Source organism: Leopardus geoffroyi, chromosome B3, assembly GCF_018350155.1.
Source record: "Leopardus geoffroyi isolate Oge1 chromosome B3, O.geoffroyi_Oge1_pat1.0, whole genome shotgun sequence".
NCBI classification, from domain to species: Eukaryota; Metazoa; Chordata; class Mammalia; order Carnivora; family Felidae; genus Leopardus; species Leopardus geoffroyi.
The window spans coordinates 61,867,521-61,887,610 of record NC_059337.1 but is presented as its reverse complement, the minus strand read 5'-3'; the positions used below and the strand labels follow the sequence as shown (position 1 = coordinate 61,887,610).

The 20,090-nt window shown below is 42.3% G+C and overlaps 1 protein-coding gene across 3 annotated transcripts in view; it reads right to left on the bottom strand.

Annotated features, from left to right (window-relative positions):
* NDUFAF1 (NADH:ubiquinone oxidoreductase complex assembly factor 1) overlaps positions 1-14,505 on the bottom strand; it is a 28,439-nt gene extending 13,934 nt beyond the window's left edge. Inside the window, exons 1-5 of one of the 3 annotated variants that reach the window (XM_045449982.1) lie at positions 14,339-14,505; positions 11,024-11,335; positions 7,017-7,131; positions 5,544-6,189; positions 1,304-1,489 (exon numbers count right to left, since the gene is read on the bottom strand). In XM_045449982.1, the coding sequence (XP_045305938.1) occupies positions 1,304-1,489; positions 5,544-6,119 (762 nt within the window). In that variant the 5' untranslated portion in view covers positions 6,120-6,189; positions 7,017-7,131; positions 11,024-11,335; positions 14,339-14,505. The remainder of the gene's footprint in view (positions 1-1,303; positions 1,490-5,543; positions 6,190-7,016; positions 7,132-11,023; positions 11,336-14,338) is intronic. The other 2 variants (XM_045449981.1, XM_045449983.1) reach the window with 2 other exon arrangements.
* Positions 14,506-20,090: the final 5,585 nt, after the last annotated feature.

Here is a 20,090-nt window from a genome sequence, read left to right as displayed (position 1 = left end):
CAGGGGAGACAATACAGACAAGGTTCCTGCTCTCAGAATTTACAGAATATATGTTCCAGGGGTGCAGGGTAGAAAGTGGTAATAAAGAGACAAGTGAATGAACAAAATAATTTTACTTAGTGATAAGTTCTATGAAAAAAGTAAACAGGGTAGTGTTAGTGACTGGGTTAGAGGATACAACTCAAGCTACAGGGGTCAGGCATCTCTGAGGCCTTTTGAGCTGAGAGGTGAATGACAAGGAAGAACAAGCAGGTGAAAAGCCTACCAAGCAGATACAACATGAAGTACACAGGCTCTGAGATGGAGGTAAGCTTGTTGGGTGTGAAAAACAGAAAAGGGGCCAGTATGGAGGAAGAAGGTAGGCAGGGAGACTGAGGATAAAAACAGGGGTCTGATACTGTAGGCCCAGTAGACCATGTTAAGGAGTTTGGGCTTTATTCTAATTGCAATGAGAAGCCACTGGAGGGTTTTAAGCACGTGACTGATGTAGTCTGCACTATGTGTTAGATCACTCTGGCAGCTGAGTGGAAAGTGAATTTTAGGGGGCAAAACCATGAAGAGGCTGCTGTAGTAAATCCAAAGGCCTGGACTAGGGTGAGTGGGAGAGATGGCTAGAATGGTCAGACTCTAGGTACAGTACAGGTGACAGAATGTGCTAAACAGACTATATGTGGGGTAAGGGAGAAAGCAATCTAGAATGACCCTTAGGTTTAAGTATAAGCAAAACAGGGACTTTCTTTGGAGTTTATGTATTAAAAACCTTCAGTAGACAGAAGAAAAGAATGGGAAATTGAAATTCATTCCCTTAATTTCTACCTCTTTTCCTCTAGGTGAACATTTTTACCTTCTTAAAGCTTACTCTCACAAAGTAACAGTGCTTTATATTACCAAAAAATGAATAAAAATTTTGATTGTAAAAATATGAAGTATTTATTGCTCCTAAGAAGACTTTCTCCTAAGCTAGGGATACTAGCTTAATAGAGTTGCCTGGAAGAGGGGATGTGGTGGAAACTTAAGAAGAAACATCTACTTGGGCACAGAGCAGAGATGTACCCATGATTTACCATGGACCTGGCCATATCCTTATGAGAAATGTTTACTGGTTAGGAAACTAACATTTATATTAATTAAAGAAAAAATCACTTATATAAATCTCACCCCTAGATCATCTTCCTTCTTTCTCTTTCCACACCTTCCAAAAGGGATTAATAAGGAAAAAAAAAAAACAAAAACAAAAAACTACAGGATAGCCATGATTTCAAAAGACTTCATTTTCATACACAATAAAGACTTATGCTGTTACCTTGACCTCCTGCCAGTAGGGCCCCCCACGGGTGAACATGAAGTAACTGTACATTTGATTCTTCCTCTGGATTATATCCGTGTCCTGTCTAATATTCACCATCCAAGGCCGACCATCTCCACGTACACGGAGATACAGAGTGTTGAAGTGGGACCAATCATAAGACTTCTTTCTCTCGAAAGGGCCCTAAGGTGCAGAAAGGAAAATTAAGTTCATCTCATTTTCCACCACTAGCAAAATTAGTCATCTTTTGAAGTATCAAAAGGATCCACTGGCATTTTTCTACCTAGTTTGCCCTTCTACCATAAGGAGGCAGATAAATCTGGGGATTATTTTTTTTAGCATAAAATACTGACATAGTATTTATGTTTCTCTTTTTTTTAATGGTCACTTGTTTTGAGATAGAAAGCATGTATGCATGCACAATTAGGGGACAGGCAGAAAGAGAGAGAATCCCAAGTAGGTTCCACAAAGTCAGCACAAGGCCCAACGCAGGGCTCAAACTCTTAACCTGAGCCGAGATCAAGAGTCAGACGCTTAACCAAATGCACCCCCCAGGTGCCCCGTATTTATGCTTCAAAGGTAATGTTCAGGACATGATTGGCCCAGGACAGTGTTGATATATGGTAGGCACTCATATGTATCAATGAATGGAAATGAATTGCTGTATGTACCTTTTTTTCCCCTGGTCCTATTAAGTAATGGATTCTGAGTGGGCAGCGACAGCTGCCTTCCTATAAGTCAGAAAACTATGAAAGAGCTCGAGTTTTAAAATCGCTATTTTATAACAATAGCTACCATCCACTGAAAACCTACGTAAACACTGTGAATGCATAATTTCATCCTCACAGCCCTCTGAGATAGGTACTATCATTGTGTTCCAGCTTACAAATGAAGAAACTGAGCACTCAATTAGGAAATGGTAGATCCAGTGCCATTTAATTCCAAAATCTATATTTAAAAAGAAAAAAATTTTTTTAATGTTTATTTATTTTTGAGAGAGAGAGAGGAAGACACAGAATCTGAAGCAGGCAGCAAACAGCCCAATGCGGGGCTCAAATTCACGAATTGTAAGATCATGACCCGGGCTGCAGTCACTCAACCAACTGAGCCACTCAGGTGCCCCTCCAAAATCTGTATTCTTAACAACTACCTATACTGTCTCTCATGGAAAATGGAATTTAGTGTTAACTTAAAAAGGTGTTTATTTACAGCATTCTCAAAGGTAATCTGATTTCGAGAATAGCAGTGCTCAGATATGAACTATCTTACTTACTAGCTGTGTAACTTTAGACAAGTTGTTAACTCTCCCAAAGCCTCAGTTTCCTCATCTATATAATTAGGATGACCACGCTTTACAGGATTGTTTTGAGGAATTAAAGGGATATATGTATATACATGTATATATGTATATGTACATGTATATATATATATATATATATGTATACATATATATGTATATATGTATATATATGTGTACATATGTATATGTACGTGTGTGTGTGTATGTGTGTGTATATATATATATATATATATATATATATGTGTGTGTATATATACACACACACACAAAGTAGCAAGAGGACTGGCAAGGCACACTTAATAAATTGTATCGCCTATTTTCATTACTCCGCAGTGTTTATCCAGCCATAGAATTATTTTCTACTGTGGAATGACCAAATCCATTCTGTGGATTTCAGGCACTGGAAAGAAAAAAAAAATCTTTGTATGCATACTTGTCTCTGAAAGAACACATACCTTTCTTTCTCATCATTATCTGGAGAGAGGGACCCTGGTAACTAACATTTGCCTTTCTCCTTAGAGTACAATAGCCAAGCAAACATCCAGAGGCTATGGCCAAGGCCAGGTATGGGAGCCTGTCCAGGTAGCCCTGAAACAACACCCAGTCAGCAAATTTGCAAAAAGCCATAGACTGGTTGTGAGACAAAGGAGCTAACCTAAGTAACTCTAGAAAATAATGTTCTGATGGGAAACTGTAAAACTAAAGACAAAGGAAACTATATATACCCAGTGTACTCTAGTTGGTAAAGTTGTTTCTCACAGGGTTATGGGTTAAAAGTTCTGAAACTGCTGGGGCGCCTGGGTGGTTCAGTTGGTTAAGCATCCGATTTTGACTCAGGTCATGATCCCATAGTTTGTGATTTTGAGCCCTGCATCAGACTCTGTGCAGCTCAGAGCCTGGAGCCTGCTTCAGATTCTGTTGTCTCCTTCCCTCTCTGCCCCTCCCCTGTTCACACTCTCTTTCTCTGTCAAAAATAAACAAACATTAAAAATAAATAAATAAAATTTTTTTAATTAAAAAAATTTAAAAGTTCTGAAACTGTTTTGCATGTACACTGGGGTTGAATTAACAGGTAAGTTGATGGTAACTAATGGGAGACAGGTTTGTCACACTATTACAGTACGAAGTTATAGATAAGAGGGAGAAGCTGAAAATGAACCACATGGTACTATATTAGAGTCAGCACGGTATGAACTCCTATTTGGCTTGTACAGAAATAGTTACAGACGTGTTTCCACGATTGGTATACATCCCTGTATTTCCTGCTGTGTCCATTGAGAGGTCCTGGAAGTACTGTCAACCCAGTAGCAACAAGCATACTCAGCACCCAGATCTGGGTTTCTAATACCATTCTCCAAAAAAAGGCATCAGGGCTCTTTTGGGAAATGGCTAGTTCTAGGTCTGGGACAGAGAAAATACAAAATGTGCTTAGAGCATCTTATAGTGCCAAAAAGTTCTAAAAAACAAAAAAAATGGAGGCATGTCAAAAGGACAAAAACCAACTTGAAAGAGCTTCCAATGGCCAAAGCTGGAACAATTTGAGCAACAAAATAAATAACATAGCACTGGATTATAACCCGAAGTATGAGTCCATACAAAATGACTGGCTGACTAAATAAAGTCGGAGAAAAACAAAACTTCTTCTCTGAAGAATACCCAATAATATATGAAAACACCATCCCTTTAAGTAGACAGAACTTAACCCCATGCCCTGCTCCCATGCCTTGAATGTAGGATGCTCTTAGTGACTTGCTTCCAAGGAAGAGTATGGAAAGAAGAAAAACAAATAGTAACAACAGAGTAATCTGGCAAACACTATCCTGACCAGGGGATCAAGGTTAACACATCAATGATAAGTCACATTGCTAGCATGTACTCCTGATATGATGTGATGAAAACAGTACTTCAGCTCTGTGGTATTCTTCCTAAAAAACCAAAAACCCAGTCTTACAAGGAGAAAAAACATCTGAAAATCCCAAATTGAGGATTATTCCACAAACTACCTGACCAGGATTTCTCAAATCCTCAGGAAAAATAAGGAAAGACTAAGAAACTATTACATGGTAGAGGAGCCTAAGGAGACATGACAACTAGACATAATGTGGTGTCCCGGCTGGGATCCTGGGACAGAAAAAGTACAAGTGGAAAAACTACTGGAACACAAATAGTGTCTGGAATTAGTTAATAGTAACGTACCAATGTTGGTTTCCTAATTGTGACAAATGTACGAAAGCAATGTAAGATAGCAACAATTGGAGAAGGTGGGTGAGGGGCATATGGAGCCTTCTGTACTATCTGCACGATTTTTCAGTAAAACTAAAACTTTTCTAAAATAAAAAAGTTTACTTAAAAAAACAAATAAAAACTACATGCTGACCCTACATCCACCCTAATGAACCTCTGGCCATCACAGGGACTGTGGTCTATTAGAGAAGACGCACATCTCCCGAGATCATTGTTCAAATGTCTGACTTCTCAGAGCTCCTCAAACATAAGAATGTCCCACCCTGACCCAAAGTGATGCCCAGAAACAAGTGCCCCCTCCTCAGGAACCACTTCCCCCTTATGCTTTTGCTTTACACCTGTGCCCCGTAGTCACTTAACCCCACTGACACAGATGACCTACCAGGTGTTTTCACTCATAGAAACAAAAGCTATCTGTAGGGGCAACTGAGTGACTCAGTTAAGCATCCAACTCTTGATTTTGGCTCAGTTCATGGTCTCACAGCTCCTGAGTTCGAGCGGCGCAATAGGATTCTCTTTCCCTCCCTTTCTCTCTGTCCCTCCCCCACTCGTATTCTCAGTCTCAAAATAAATAAACTTCAAAAAAAAAGTATTTTGTTTAAAAAACAAAAAAAAAGCTATCTGCTACAGTTCATACTACAATGAAATTCACCCCCGTTCACTGGAAAACTGAGGCTCTGGGACTTCACTTACCCTTGGAATCCTGGATATCATTGCGCAGTACCCACTGCGGCCACTTTCCCCATCTTTAGGCGCCTCAGAGCTCAGAGTTCCATACAGCAGTGCACTCTGATTATTCTTGCCCATTTTCAGGAACACTTCACTTCTGCCTCCAATTGTCTTATCAGAAGTCACCATCCACTTATCTAAGTCCTCTTTTCCACGGAATTGCCAGACAACCTTGGCTTGTTCCAGCAAGACCTCATGCAGGGGGCGGCCTTCAGGGCCGATCCAATAATTCACAATATCATCCTTCAAACGCCTACAGTGGTTCTTTATTTCATCTTTAATTGCCTTATCAAAACTAACTTCCGGCTTTTCCTCTGGAGAGGTTATATCCAAAGCAACTTCTCTCTGGTGATGTCCTTGCAAATCCCCTTCAGTATTCCTTTGAGAGGAGGTTTTGCCAGGAGCAGCCACAGGTTTCTGAAGACTACTAGAACAATAGTCTGCAAAGCGATTACCCAAAAATGGACATGAGGAAACACTTGGCTTCAGGCATTTTCTGAAAATATAAGCGCTACTCAGAAACTTGTGAACCAAAGCCATAGTAAGATAAAATGTAAATTTCTCCCTGGGCTACAAAGGAAAGAAGCTTCAGCAAATAGCTCAGTTCCACCTAGAAAGGAAAAGACATTGAAGAGTTACCAGGGTAGCAATGACTGCATCACAATTTCAAATTCAACAAAGACATGTGTTGTGAAATTCATGAACTTATTTTCTAATTCTATAAACACTTCCCCAGGGCCTACTATGAACATAAGCCTGTTTACGCAGTATATAAAGAAAGTATCCCCCTGCCTCGTGAAAAAATGAGAAGAGGAAGAGAAACACAGGCCCCCTTCATGGAGTTAATTATTACCTCAAAATAATTCAAGTATGTACTTCAAAAGGTTGTGTTGACCTTAAACCAAATTTTTATGCTGATTCTTATTTTTATTTTTTTAATTTTTTAAAGATTATTTACTTTTTGAGAGGCAGAGCATGAGTGGGGGAGGGACAGAAAGACAGGGAGATACAGAATCCAAAGCAGGCTCCAGGCTCTGAGCTGTCACCACAAAGCCCGACGTGGGGCTCAAACTCACAAACCTGAGATCACAACCTGAGCCGACGTCGGACGCTTAACCAACTGAGCCACCCAGGTGCTCTTATGCTGGATTTTTAAAGAAATCATTGATACCTAAAATAAAATACTCAACTAATTCACTCCAAGACCTAGGATAACTGACAACATTTTAGCACTTCATCTATACAAACAGGGACTACAGGGTACATTGTATGTGGAGTCAGAAAACATGCCCACTTATTAGGTTATGAACATTGTGAATATTGGCAATTTCATACGGCTAAACCTAATAAAGCTCTTTATCCTCTGGTAAAGCTATTAATCTTTTGAAGCCTCCATTTCCTCAGGGGTAAGGCTGTGTTAACACCTCCTCTACTTACCATAAGGTATTCTTCTGAAGATCAGATGGAATGAAGACTACAAGAGCGTTCTCTGATCCAGTAAGGTTTTCAAACCACCTGGCATATATTATCTCATTTAAGGCACAGAAGGCTCCTGTAAGACAAGCCAGGGAGATATTTCCTTTCTCTAGGAAACAGACACCAACAGGTGAAATGATTTGCCTAAGCTCACACTGCTAATCAGCATGGAAGCTAGAATTAGAACCCTAGCCTTGAGTCCTTCCACTAGATGCTGCTGCTTCTAGTAAAAACATCAGCAACACAAGTTCTATAGCTCTAGTAAAATAACAGCTTTGGCTAAACAGTTCTCTCTCCTACTTACTCCAGCTACCCCTAAGAGGAAATAAAAGATGCAATGCCAATGTCTTTGTCTTTCTCCTATCTTGGCCCAAAGACCAGGAGAAAGGAAAAACAAAAACAAAAATTCATCCACTAGTCAGAACATGGTGCTGAATGAGGAAATAAACAGAACACTAAAAACTTAAAAGAAAAAAAAAAAGCCTCAAAAATGCCAAAATCCAACAATCTGGCTCACCTGCTTCAACTGCCTAGTAGTCTACAACTAAATGGCGCCCAGACCACCCTAACTACAACCAAGGAGTGGTCAATCGTCTAGAGTGCCCCTCCTCCCTCACTCCTCACATCAGGGGAATCACCACTTTCTTTCTTCTAGAACACTGCACTCTGCTCCCTGTCTCCAGGCTTACAGCCACCACCTCTACCTCATCCCACCTCTCAGCATCTAGAAGGGCCTAAAACATAAAATTGATCATTTATCTTCTCTGATTAAAACACATGTGGGGCTCCCTCATGGTCTTCAGAATAAAGGCCAACTTTCTCCACAGGGTATAGAAGACTCCACATCTGGCCTCCATTCATCTCCCCAACCTCACCTCTAGTCACATCCCACTCTCTACTCCAATCCTGGCTAAACACCTGTGGTCCACCAAGTGCCAACCACTTCTCTGGGCTTCAGTCTTTGGCTGATTGCTGTTCCTAGGCCAGGAATGCCCTCCACAGATTTTGCCTAGCTACCTTATCCTTTGGAACTCAGCTTCAACATCCCTTACCCCTCCAAGAACCCTTCCTTGACGATTCAACTTCACCAGCACCTGCATCCCTCTGATGTAATCTTACTGCATCCTGGGCTTATACTTTCCCTACTACAGTTTACTGCAATTTCTTCATTAGTCTCTTCCATCAAGACACTTCCAGTCTGGCGAGGGAGACCATTCTCACTGTGGTACTTCCAGCTCCCAGGATGGTGCCAGGCATGCAGGAGACTTGTAATATATGTTAAATAATACCTCCACAATTCCCCACTTCCTCAACCAGTGTCTTGGTTCAGGGTCTTATTGCTTCTTACCAGGACTACTGTAACTTCCCAACAAACGGCTTCTCAAACTTTAAGTGCCTATGAATTGGGGCGTCTCAGTAGCTCAGTGGGTTAAGCATCCAGCTTTTTTTTTTTTTTTCTTCCAACGTTTATTTATTTTTTTGGGGACAGAGAGAGACAGAGCATGAACGGGGGAGGGGCAGAGAGAGAGGGAGACACAGAATCGGAAACAGGCTCCAGGCTCTGAGCTGTCAGCCCAGAGCCTGACGCGGGGCTCGAACTCACGGACCGCGAGATCGTGACCTGGCTGAAGTCGGACGCTTAACCGACTGCGCCACCCAGGCGCCCCAAGCATCCAGCTTTTGACTTTGGCTCAGGTCATGATCTTGCAATTCATTAGTTTGAGCCCCACATCAGGCTCTGTGCTGACAGCTAAAAGCCTGGAGCCTGCTTCGGATTCTGTCTCTCTCTCTGTCTCTCTCTCTCTCAAAAATAAGCATTAAAAATTTTTTCTTAAATCACTTTAAAATGCAGATTCTGATTTAGTAGGTATAGGATAAGGCTTGAGATTCTGTATTTCTAACAAGCCCCCAAACGATGCCCTTGTCATTGGTCCATAGGATACTTTAAGTAGCAAAATTCTAACACATCTCCTTGACTCTGATCGCCTCTACTTCTCCCAATCTATCCTTTGACAAGCAACAAAAGGGATTTGTCTAAATCTGACTGCACTCCCCTTATAATAAGTCAGCAATTCCTCCCCAGAAATTCAAACTCCTAAAATAGTACACAAGGCCCTCCAAAATGTGCCCAAGTCCCGATCTATTGCCTCATATCCATGGGCAATAACCTCAGCTCCATCAAGACCAACCGTAGGGGCACCTAGGTGACTCAGTCAGCTGAGCGTCCAGCTCTTGATTTCGGCTCAGGTCATGGGATCAAGCCCCTTGTGAGGTTCTGTGCTGAGTGTGGGGTCTGCTTAAGATTCTCACTTTCCCTCCCTCTGCCCCTCTCCCCCGCTTGTGCACGGTCTCTCTAAAATTAAAAAAATAATAATTTTTAAAAAAGACCAACTGTAATCCTGTCTGAACACATACAAAAAAAAAAAACAAAACAAAACACTGTTGAAACCACAAAAATGACCAAATATTCTACTATCTTGGCTAATATGAATGACTAACATATCTTTTTTAAGTTTATTTATTTTGAGAGAGAGAGAGTCTGTGAGTGAGGGGGGCAGGGCAGAGAGTAAGAAATGAGACAATCCCAAGCAGGCTCCTCACTGTCAGTGCAAAGCCTGATGCGGGGTTTGATCCCACAAACAGATCATGACCTGAGCCAAAGTTAAGAGTCTGGACACTTAACCGAGAGCCACCCAGGTGCCCTGAATGACTGGTATATGTTGACCAATCATGGCATTAGCCTAACACTAGATAGATAAGACTTCACATTCCCAGTCATAGTTACCTCCACTTCCAGACTACTTTCCCCCAAATCACTTAACACAAACCTAAATCCAATAATAAATCCCTTTTAACACTCTCTTACTTAGATGTGACATGGTTTCCTATGGTACGTGTTTTTTCTCACTGTAATAAGTAATAAGCTCATGTTCAACTATAGTCATGTTCCTGGTTGCCTTCCACCAGGGGGCAATGACATTACTCTTCCTCCATATTCTCCTGACAATCCGTGCATACCCCTCTTTCGCCCTTACATAATGTTAGAATATCACTTTTAACTGTCTACCTCACTAGTGTGACCTCCTTAATCATAAGGACCATGGCTTAAACATAACTGATGCCCAATGATGTTTGCTGAATAAATGAAAACTATGCAAACAGTATATTTTCACATGGACTAAAAAAAGAAGGGAACCAGGAAATTAAAAACAGTTGATCTGAGGTCCTGGAATCACAGGTAATATTTCAATTTCCCTCACCGATTGTGCTTAAATAATTTTATCTCTATATATTAAGGAATTTGGGAAACAAATGATAATCCTATAAAATGGAATTTGTACAATCATAAAAGATTCTCGAGAACCCCAACCATAGGCTACACTAAGTGGCAAATAAGGAGGAATCCAAACTGCATATATACAAATATTGCAAGCATAAAAATGCAGAGACAAAAAAGTTTTGGGTGGCTAAAAAAGGCTTAAAGCTGTATATAGGATGGGATTATGAGTAACATTATTCACCCTATTTTCCACACTCTTAATAGTGCTGTTACTTCTCTAATAACATAAATTTAATTATAAAATTTTGCTTTGTATTTTTACCAATAAACATAAAGTAAAACCCATCAAATGGATGATCCGGTGCCGAAGCTGATGAATTTTGACGGCAACGGAACCCACTGAGCTAAAAGAGAGTAGTCTTAGTAAAGATTATATACCCAGGGCTTACCATGTGCCAGAAACTGTTCTAAGTGTATTTCATTCACTCCTCACAACAACCCTGAGAGAGGTGCTATAACTGTTCCCATTACAAAGACGAGGAAACGGAGGTCCCAAGAATAAATTAACCGAGGTCATACAGCTAGTAAGTGGCAAAACTAACCCTCGACCCCTGTGTTTTAACTCCGGATCTGATTCGGGGGAACGGTCGGGACCGTGCCACGGAGAGGCAGCCCTGTCAGGCCTCACCTGCTGGGGCTGTGTGGCCCTCCCACGTCCCGGACGCGCTAACAGCCTGCCGGTGCTTGCTGGCCTCCCCGCCGGAGCGCGCGAGTGACTTCCACCCGGATCTCCGCTTTTCCCGACCGGGTACTCCACTTTCTTCGTGTGCGTCCGTCTGCTTTTCCAGTCCGGCGCCAAACCAGACCTTAGGGCACTAGAGTTCCGGCCGAGGCGCAGTCCGGAGAAGAGAAACAAGATTTCCGGAGCCCGGCGAATTCAGGCTTTTGGTCGAACAGCCTCCCAAAGGGCTCCGTTTACCCCCTCCTGATCTTTTCTGCCCTGTGTGAGAAAGTGGCGGAGAGTTTAGAGATGCTTTTCTCCTTCCCTTTCTGCATCCCTGCTTCAGGCTGCAAATTCCACCTCTCATCTTTCAAACAGGACCCAAATACTGCTAAAGTCCTTTCGCCCCCGGGCGCCAGGGTCCCCTCTTGCCGCCTCTCCCCGCAAGCACCTAAAAGCTGCCCATGGCCTCAGAGGACTGGATCTCCTTGGAATCCACCCCCCCCCCCCCCGGAATCTTTGGAGACCCACCACGCACCTGGACAGCAAACCGTCGTACCAGTCCTACCCAAATCCTGCCCAGTGGGGCCGCCCACTCTCCAGAACTTCTGTATCCATTGCACACCGCTGTTTAAGCACTTTCAACATTGTGTCTTAAGTATTCACTTCTCACTTCCTCTGCCACTCTGTGAGCTTCTTGGGTCCAGAGCTATGCTGTTCTTCTGTCCTCAGCAATTAGCACTGTGCTAGCAGGAATTAAGCTTTTAGCAAGTATTCGAATGAATTGTAACCCCCGGCAATTAATTCCAGTCTTTTCCAAGGTTCCAAAAGGCCTCACCGAATACAATTAATTGACTTTTCCAAGTTTCCCCCACCACTTGTTTCCATTCCACCACCTCTTACTTCTTGAAATTCTGCTTTTGACTTTTCTAGACTGACACTTGCCTGGTTATCCTACCGCCTTGAACCTTCCACAGCTGCCTCCACCACTGACTCTTTTTAGTTTCAGATATGAGTTATGTACAATTTCATCTTCCCTAAATCCCAGAATACATTTCCAACCTCTTTTTGTTGAGCTTTTTTATTTTTTATTTATATTTTTATAAAATTTATTTATTTTGAGAGAGAGGGAGAGGGAGAGGGAGAGAAAGAGGAGCAGAGAGTATCCCAAGCAGGCTCTGTGCTGTCCACGCAGAGCCAGACACAGGGCTCGATCTCATGAACCATTAGATCATGACCTGAGCCAAAATCAAGAGTTGGATACATAACAGACTGAGCCATCCAAGGGCCCCAAAGATCTATATTTTAAAGTATATGACAGGGGTGCCTTGTCATACAATATTTGCTCTTCTGTGTCTGACTTACTTCATTTGGTATAATATATTCAAGGTTCAACCGTACTGTAGCATGTGCCAGAATTCTCTTCCTTTTTAAGGGTGAATAATATTCCATTGCATGTACTTACCACATTTTGTTTTTCTATTCATTATTGATGGCAACTTGGCTTATTTCCACCTTTTGCGCATTGTGAACAATGTTACTGTGAACATATGTGTACAAATATCTGTTCAAGCCTCTGCTTTCACTCTTTTGGTTATTAAACCCATATGGTAATTCTAATATTTAAGATGTGAGGAATCGGGGCACCTGGCTGGCTAAGTGAGTAGAGCATGAGGCTCTTGATCTCAGGGTCATGAGTTCAAGCCACACACTGGGCATGGAGCCTACTTAAAATTTTTTTTGAGAAATCACCATCTTACATTTCCACCAGCAATGCACAAGAATCATTTTCTCTACCTCTTCAGCAACACTTGTTATTTTCTGTTTGTGTTTCTTTTTTTAGAAGAGCCATCCTAAAGTATGTGCAGTGATATCTCATGGTGGTTCTCATTTGCATTTCCCCATTCATTAACTGTTTAAGTGTAGGAAACCCCATGGGTATTCCTTAGCAGTGGGGAAAGGGAGGCTGAAGGGAGGGAAATTGATCAAATCAAGACGGAAGGATGTGAGAATGGCAGGCAAAAGAGAGGGTGGAGGCATTATGGGAGAGAATAAAGACAAAGGGTTGAGAGAAATTATTATTTTGGTTAATCCAGCCAGGTCTGCGCTGCCTTCTTTCTTAGCCTCCCAGGAGCTCCCAGGTAGTGGGCTTTGCCAGAACTTAACTGTAGCTTTGTTCATAACAAAACTAAAACCCATCCAAATTAGAAATGGAGCCAACAGAGGACGGTCTTTTTATAGACATAAGGCAGCCAAATGCCTTGAAAAGATAACATGTCAAAAGAAACACAGTGAAGCAGACCAAGAACAGCCATTGCAAAGAGAGACCTTCTCACTCAAAGTGAGATGGACCTTAAAAGTATCATCTGGAGAAGTGGAACCAGAGGACATTGTAGCTGCTGTGCATCAGGACATGAATGAGTAAAGCCCTGCAGTTACCTATGTGGCAGAGAGAAAAGAGGCAAAAGTGTTGTCCGGTCCTGGCCAACCTTAGTAGGTAGGAGGACCTTGATACACTTTCCAATTAACATGAATTGACATAATATATGTAAAGTGTTTAGCATATTTCTTAGGATTTTTTATTAGTGTTCAAAAAAAAAAAAAAAACCCTAGCTGTTATTGTTGAAGTCTGGGACAGTCTCAGCAAGACATAGTCTAGTATAGGGCATGGCACCAAACGAATAATAGCAGCACAGTTTGATTGGAATTCTAGCAGAGGCAGGTACCAGATACAGGGACGGGGTCATGAAGAGTGTAATGAACACTTATGGGCCAGACATTGAACTTAACATTTTGGGGGCATTTTCCCTTTTAATCCTCATGGTGGTCCTGCGAAGTAGGTACTAATATTAAACCTGCTTCACAGGTGAGTAAACTGAGTCTTAAAGATGTTAAGTAACTTGCTGGTCGCAGGCCTGTCATAGCTGGTGAAATGGTGGAGCTGGGATTCACACCATGACTGCCAGTTATCTCCAGGGTACATGCTCATTATCCACTACTTTGTATCACATCTGCTTATTTGCTCACCTTAAGGAACAGTTCTGAGGGGAAGGACATGATGAGTGTTGAATGATAAAGCATTTAACAGGCAGAGAGGAGGAAAATCAACCCAGAGAAGGAAGCACACATGCGCAAAGGCATGGCATTATGCAACAGACATTATATCTGGAGAAATGTAAGAATTCTGCTTGGCAGAACGGTGACAATTTCTATTGACTAAATTAACACCCACAGTCAAGCCTAGACCCAGATATTTACTATATCATGTCTTTTATGCCTTACCACAATATCGTAAGGCAGATACTTTTTTACCTCTGAGGGGAATGAAGCTCAGAGAAGTTAGGTGACCCGACTAAGTCCACAGAAGCAGAGAGGTGGTAGAACTGGCCTCTGAATGCAGGTTTGGCAACTCTATGCACTTCTTTGGATTGCAGGGTGTGGTGAGGACCCTGCAGAGGGAAGGAAGCAGTAAAGTAGTTTCTCAAAGATTTTTTTTACTGTGACCCACAGTAAGAAATGAAATTTGTCGGGGCCCCTGGGTGGCTCCGTCAGTTAAGTGTCCAACACTGGGTTTCGGCTCAGGTCATGATCTCGCGGTTTCAGGAGTTCAAGCCCAACACCAGGTTCTGTGCCGGTAGCACAGAGCTTGCTTGAGATTCTCTGTATCCCTCTCTCTCGGCCCCTCCCCACTAGTGTTGTCTCTGTCTCTCTCAAAATAAATAAATACATTTTAAAACTTAAAAAAAAAAGAAATTAAATTTGTTATGAGCAAGTGTATACACACATATTAATAAGGTAGAATTTTCCAGGGTTTTCCATCCAGGTTTTCTACCCCTCCAGGCATATTGGAGGATTATACCTGTCAGCCTCCTTACAATTAGGCAGCCATACTATACAAGTAGTTCTAGCCAATGGATTGTGAACAGACATGACATTTATCAATTTCAGGCCAGTGTTTCATTTCAGTTTTAAGACCATCCAACGTTCTCTTCCCCTGCTGCAGTTACTGTGAAAGTGTATACTGAGATGGATGCACCATAGCATCGAAACAACCCGCATCACTAATCCAACAAGAAGAGGACAGTTGCCCCAGAGTGTCTCTGAGATCCACAGCAGACTTTCCACGAGTGAAAGTAAGCTTGGCTGTGCTTCTCAGTAAAGTTCAGTAACCACTCTATTAGATCATAAATGGGGATGATGTGTTGTTCGTCTTTGTTTCCTTGGCACCCAGTTCAGTGCTTGGCACAGAGCAGGTGCTCAATTGAATGTTTGACACCAGAATGTAATAAGTCAGGGAATCCTGGTTGTTGCTAAATAAGCCACAAGTTTGGCTTTTGATAAAGAATTTAAAGTATGGAATTCATTTGTATTAGTGTTTCTGAATTACACTTATGATATAGGTCTCAAGAATAATCATACTAAAAAAGTTGGCAAATAATTACAAAAATAATTTTATTTTTTAAATTTTTTAGAGAGAGCACAAATGGGGGAGAGGGGCAGAGGGAGAGACAGAATTTTTTTTTTAAGTTTATTTATTTATTTTGAGAGAGAGAGAGAGTACATGTGCATGGAGGGGAGGGACAGAGAAAGAGGGATAGTGAGAATCCCAAGCAGACTCCATGCTGTCACACAGAGCCTGACATGGGGCTCCATGTCAGGAACCACAAAATCATGACCTAAGCTGAAATCAAGAGTTTGATGCTTAACTGATTGAGCCACCCAGCTGCAGAGAGAGAGAGAATATCTTAAGCAAGCTCCATGTTCAGCATGAGCCTGATGCAGGGATTGATCCCACGACCCTGGGATCATGACCTGAGCTGAAATCAAGAGTCAGATGCTCAACCAACTGAGCTATCCAGGTACCCCTATAAAAATAATTTTAAAGATACAAGGTTTGGGCACCCGGGAGGCTCAGTCAGTTGAGCATCCCCCTTCGGCTCAGGTCATGATCTCACTCTTCCCAAGTTCGAGCCCCATGTCAGGCTCTGTGCTGACAGCTGACAGGCCTGGAGCCTGTTTCAGATTCTGTATCTCTCTGTTTCTGCCCCTCCCCCACTCGTGCTGTCTCTCTCTCTCTCTCTCTCAAAAATAAATAAACATTTAAAAAAATTTAAAGATATAAGGTTATCCTTATGGAAACATACTGTTCACTTCCTGGCATTCTGACATGCCTTCTAGAGGGTTTTGTGGGGGTTTTTTGAGTACAAAGGACCCATCAGGGTATGTACATATCAAATATACACATCTGTTATGTGTGCTAAGGTAGGAACCAAAGGTTATTAATCATGCAGCTATACTGAGAGAGGCCAGAGAGAGGGCTGAACTCATAACATCTTAAAATCAGTTCTCACTCACCAGAGGGAACACTTACATGCAAGGAAGCCCCAGGTTCATTGGATATGTACAACTTAGTCATGTGCTCAGGCTGATGGAGGTAGATGTTAACTTGTAGTCTCACATAGTGTTTTCTGACTCCTTTATGCCCCCTTGGCCTGGCTGTCAGGCCAGACTAACACTGCTGGGAGAGGTTACATTATAGGATAGTACATGTTGCATGATCCTGTTTTTGGATGTGCTTACACATGTGTCCTAAGAGGCCTGGAACAATATATACCAAACTGGTCCTAGGAGTTATTCTTGGGGAATGAGATTGGAAGAGAAGGGGAATGAGGATGAGAGCTTCTTTTTTACTTTATAAACTTCTGTATTTATATTTCTTATTTATAATCGATATACATTAATTTTTTATTTCAAAAAATAAATTTAGGGGTGCTTGGGTGGCTCAGTTGGTTGAGCATCCGACTTCGGCTCACGTCATGATATCACAGTTTGTTGAGTTCAAGCCCTGCATTGGGCTCTGTGTTGACAGTGCAGAGTCTGGAGCCTGTTTCAGATTCTGTCTGTCTGTCTGTCTGTCTCTCTCTCTCTGCCCTCCCTCCCTTGCTCATGCTCTGTCTCTCTGTTTCTCTCTCTCAAAAGTAAACATTAAAAAAAATTTTAATAAAAAAAAATAAATTTAAAACGGCCTGGGAGTGGTTGAAACAGGCTCACATTCTCCCGCAACTCTCCAAATTATATTTTACTCAAGGGAACAAAACCTAGAAACAGATGTAGCACTTCCTGGCATCCAAAAAACACACTTGTTGAATGAATAAAGAAAGAGCTTAGAGGAGACACTGAAAGAAACCTTGGCCTTAAGCTCTGCCCTCAATACAGCAGGAATTTACCTTCTTCCTTCCCTTTTGATTTCATCTTTTCCTCTTTTTTCTCTCCTCCTCTTTTAGGCTCTTCTTCTTCTTCTTCTTCTCCTTCTCTTTCTTCTCCTTCCTCCTCCTCCTCCCCCTCATTCTCCTCCTCCACCTCCTCCTCCTCCTTCTTCTTCTTCTTCTTCTTCTTCTTCTTCTTCTTCTTCTTCTTCTTCTTCTTCTTCTAAATCAATCAATCAATCAATCCACAGTGCAGCAAAGGAGTTTTACCATGCCACACTCCTGGAGTAATACAGAAACACGGAAGTACATGAGAGGTGTGGGTAGGAAAATATGATTTAATTCACACAATGGGGTATTGGAGGATGATTTCAGGTTGAAAAGGACAGTCATCCAGTCCAAGGCAGAGAAGTAAGAGGGGAGAAAGAGGAAGGAGCCATGAGAGAAAAGCATGGCATTATGCTGAAGGGAACACTGAGCTCAGAGTCTCCCCAGATGGCCACCTCTCCTCAAAGTATGCCTGCTCATTTTATCACTGAAAAGTGATCAGGCTCTGGTAAACCAGTCCTACTAACCAAAGACAGAATGATTTCTAATATTGACTAACAATTTACCATGAGCAGTATGTCTGTCTGCCAAGCAATACAGTCTATCCCCATGAGGGAAAGCCTTCTTGGATTAGGGGGCTGCTTAGAGAACAGGGGCTTCGATGCAGATGGATTTGGAGGCTGTGAAGTGACATTTTCTCCAAACTATGAAAGTCTAGAATGTCACTCGTGGGCTTGCAGGAGAATGTGACTAGGGGCTCAGGGCCCCTCTCCTGCAGCCCTGGAAAGGCATTAGAAAACTCTCCCATCCCTAGACCCACTTTTGGCTACTATGTTTATACCTCCCTACCCCGTCTTGACCACATGTATGATCTCGCTCCTCCACCCGTTTTACACTAAAGTTATTTCTACTGTGCTGGTTCTGATTGCCTTAGGTAAGCAGGCTGTAGTTGCTTGTCTACCCGACGAGGGAGAGGCACAGAACTGCTGACGGTGGTTAAGAGCACCATCCTAGTGCGGTGCCTGGGTGGCTCAGTTGGTTAAGCGTCCGGCTTTGGCTCAGGTCATGATCTCATGATTTGTGGGTTCGAGCCCCACGTCCGGCTCTGTGCTAACAGCTCAGAGCCTGGAACCTAGAGCCATATTCTATGTCTCCCTCTCTCTCTGCCCCTCCCCAGCTGGCGCTTAGTGTCTGTATCTCGAAAATGAATAAAAATGTTAAAAAAAATTTTAAGAGCACCATCCTAGAGTCAGACTTGTTCCATTACTTACTAATTGTGTGGCTTTGGGAACCTCTCCATGCCTCAGTTTCTGGAAGGACACAGAGATTTGATATCCAGTAAGGAGGGACTTGCTGGCCCAAAAATGGCCTGTAGCTTTCAGATACTTCAGCATTTGGCTATGCTGCAGAAAGACCCTGTATTCAAGGTCACAGCCTTTCCACATGGCCTACGTCTAATGAATGACTAAGGCAGGGCTATAAAGTTCTGGCCATTTCAAACCAGTGTGGGACCATCTGTTTTGGCTTCGGATTGCCCATGTGACTGGTTGACACTTGTCAGGTACACACTGCAGCTATACTTCTCCCACTTTTCCCTCCTTCTGTGGTTGTCAGTCCTAGGTACTCTCCCTAATAAATATTCTGCACACTAAACTCCACCTCAGAGTCTGCTTTTTGGAGAACCCAACTTACAATGATTGGTAGGAGTGATCTGAGAAAGCAGGCAATAAAATGTTTAGAAACAGGGTCACTTACCACACAGCTGGAAGTGAACATCTGGTGGTCCAATTGTTAAATATCTTATCATTGTTGAATAGGGATACTATGCTGGCAGAAGGGAATGTGCTAGCTGGTTTGATGTATCAGATGAAATATGGGGGCCATACTAACTATAAGAATAGTGAAATTGGGTCACTGTTATGGAAAGCCAAGTGTAAAAGCCAGAGGGCCTCTTTAATGGCGTATGAAGAGGGCTTCAACACCTATAGTGGGAGGGCAGGGAAAGCTGAGGCCCAGAATAATCATCAAAATAGTCTAAGATCCAATAATGTTAAATTCCCAAGTAAGGTAATTTGGCTAAAGACCCACGATGGGAAATAATAGGACATGATATATGGGATGGAGATATCTGATTGGTGCCCCTGAAGATCTTGAATTCCTAGATTCTCCTGAACCCTCTGAACATGCAAAAATAGTCCATCACCCAGCACTCCCCTCTTGTTTGTAGACAATGCAGAAGACTATACCCTGTAAGACTGCATGTACCCTTCTCAAAATCTGCTCTCACCTCCCTCAGGGATACTAGGTAGATAACCAGGGTTAAACACTACATAACCCAGTGGGGGACATATTGGACCTCATAAGGGAGGAACACATTAAGGCATTATCCCCCAAAGAAGTTGCAAGAACTAGCCAAGCATGTAATGGCAGGAGCTAGGAGGGTAGCAAGGGACTGGATTCTGCAGGTGCTTGATCACGAGGACCAGATCATAAAATTGGATTAGGGAGAGTTTATTGATTAGGGAGCATTCTCCTGAGTTACAGCATTTATCACTCTGCCAAGGACCCAGGAAATGGTGCAAATGTGCTACGAGAATGACTCTATAGAAACATGGAAAACTACAGTCCACACGAAGTAAAAAAAAAAAAAAAAAAAAATTGCCAACACAAGATAGTGTAGAAAGGGATTTAAAAACTCAGAGAACAACAGTGAAGTAGATGTACTGGAGAAGATTGGAAATCCCACTGAATGATGACGTTCCATGGGAAGATTAAGAGGA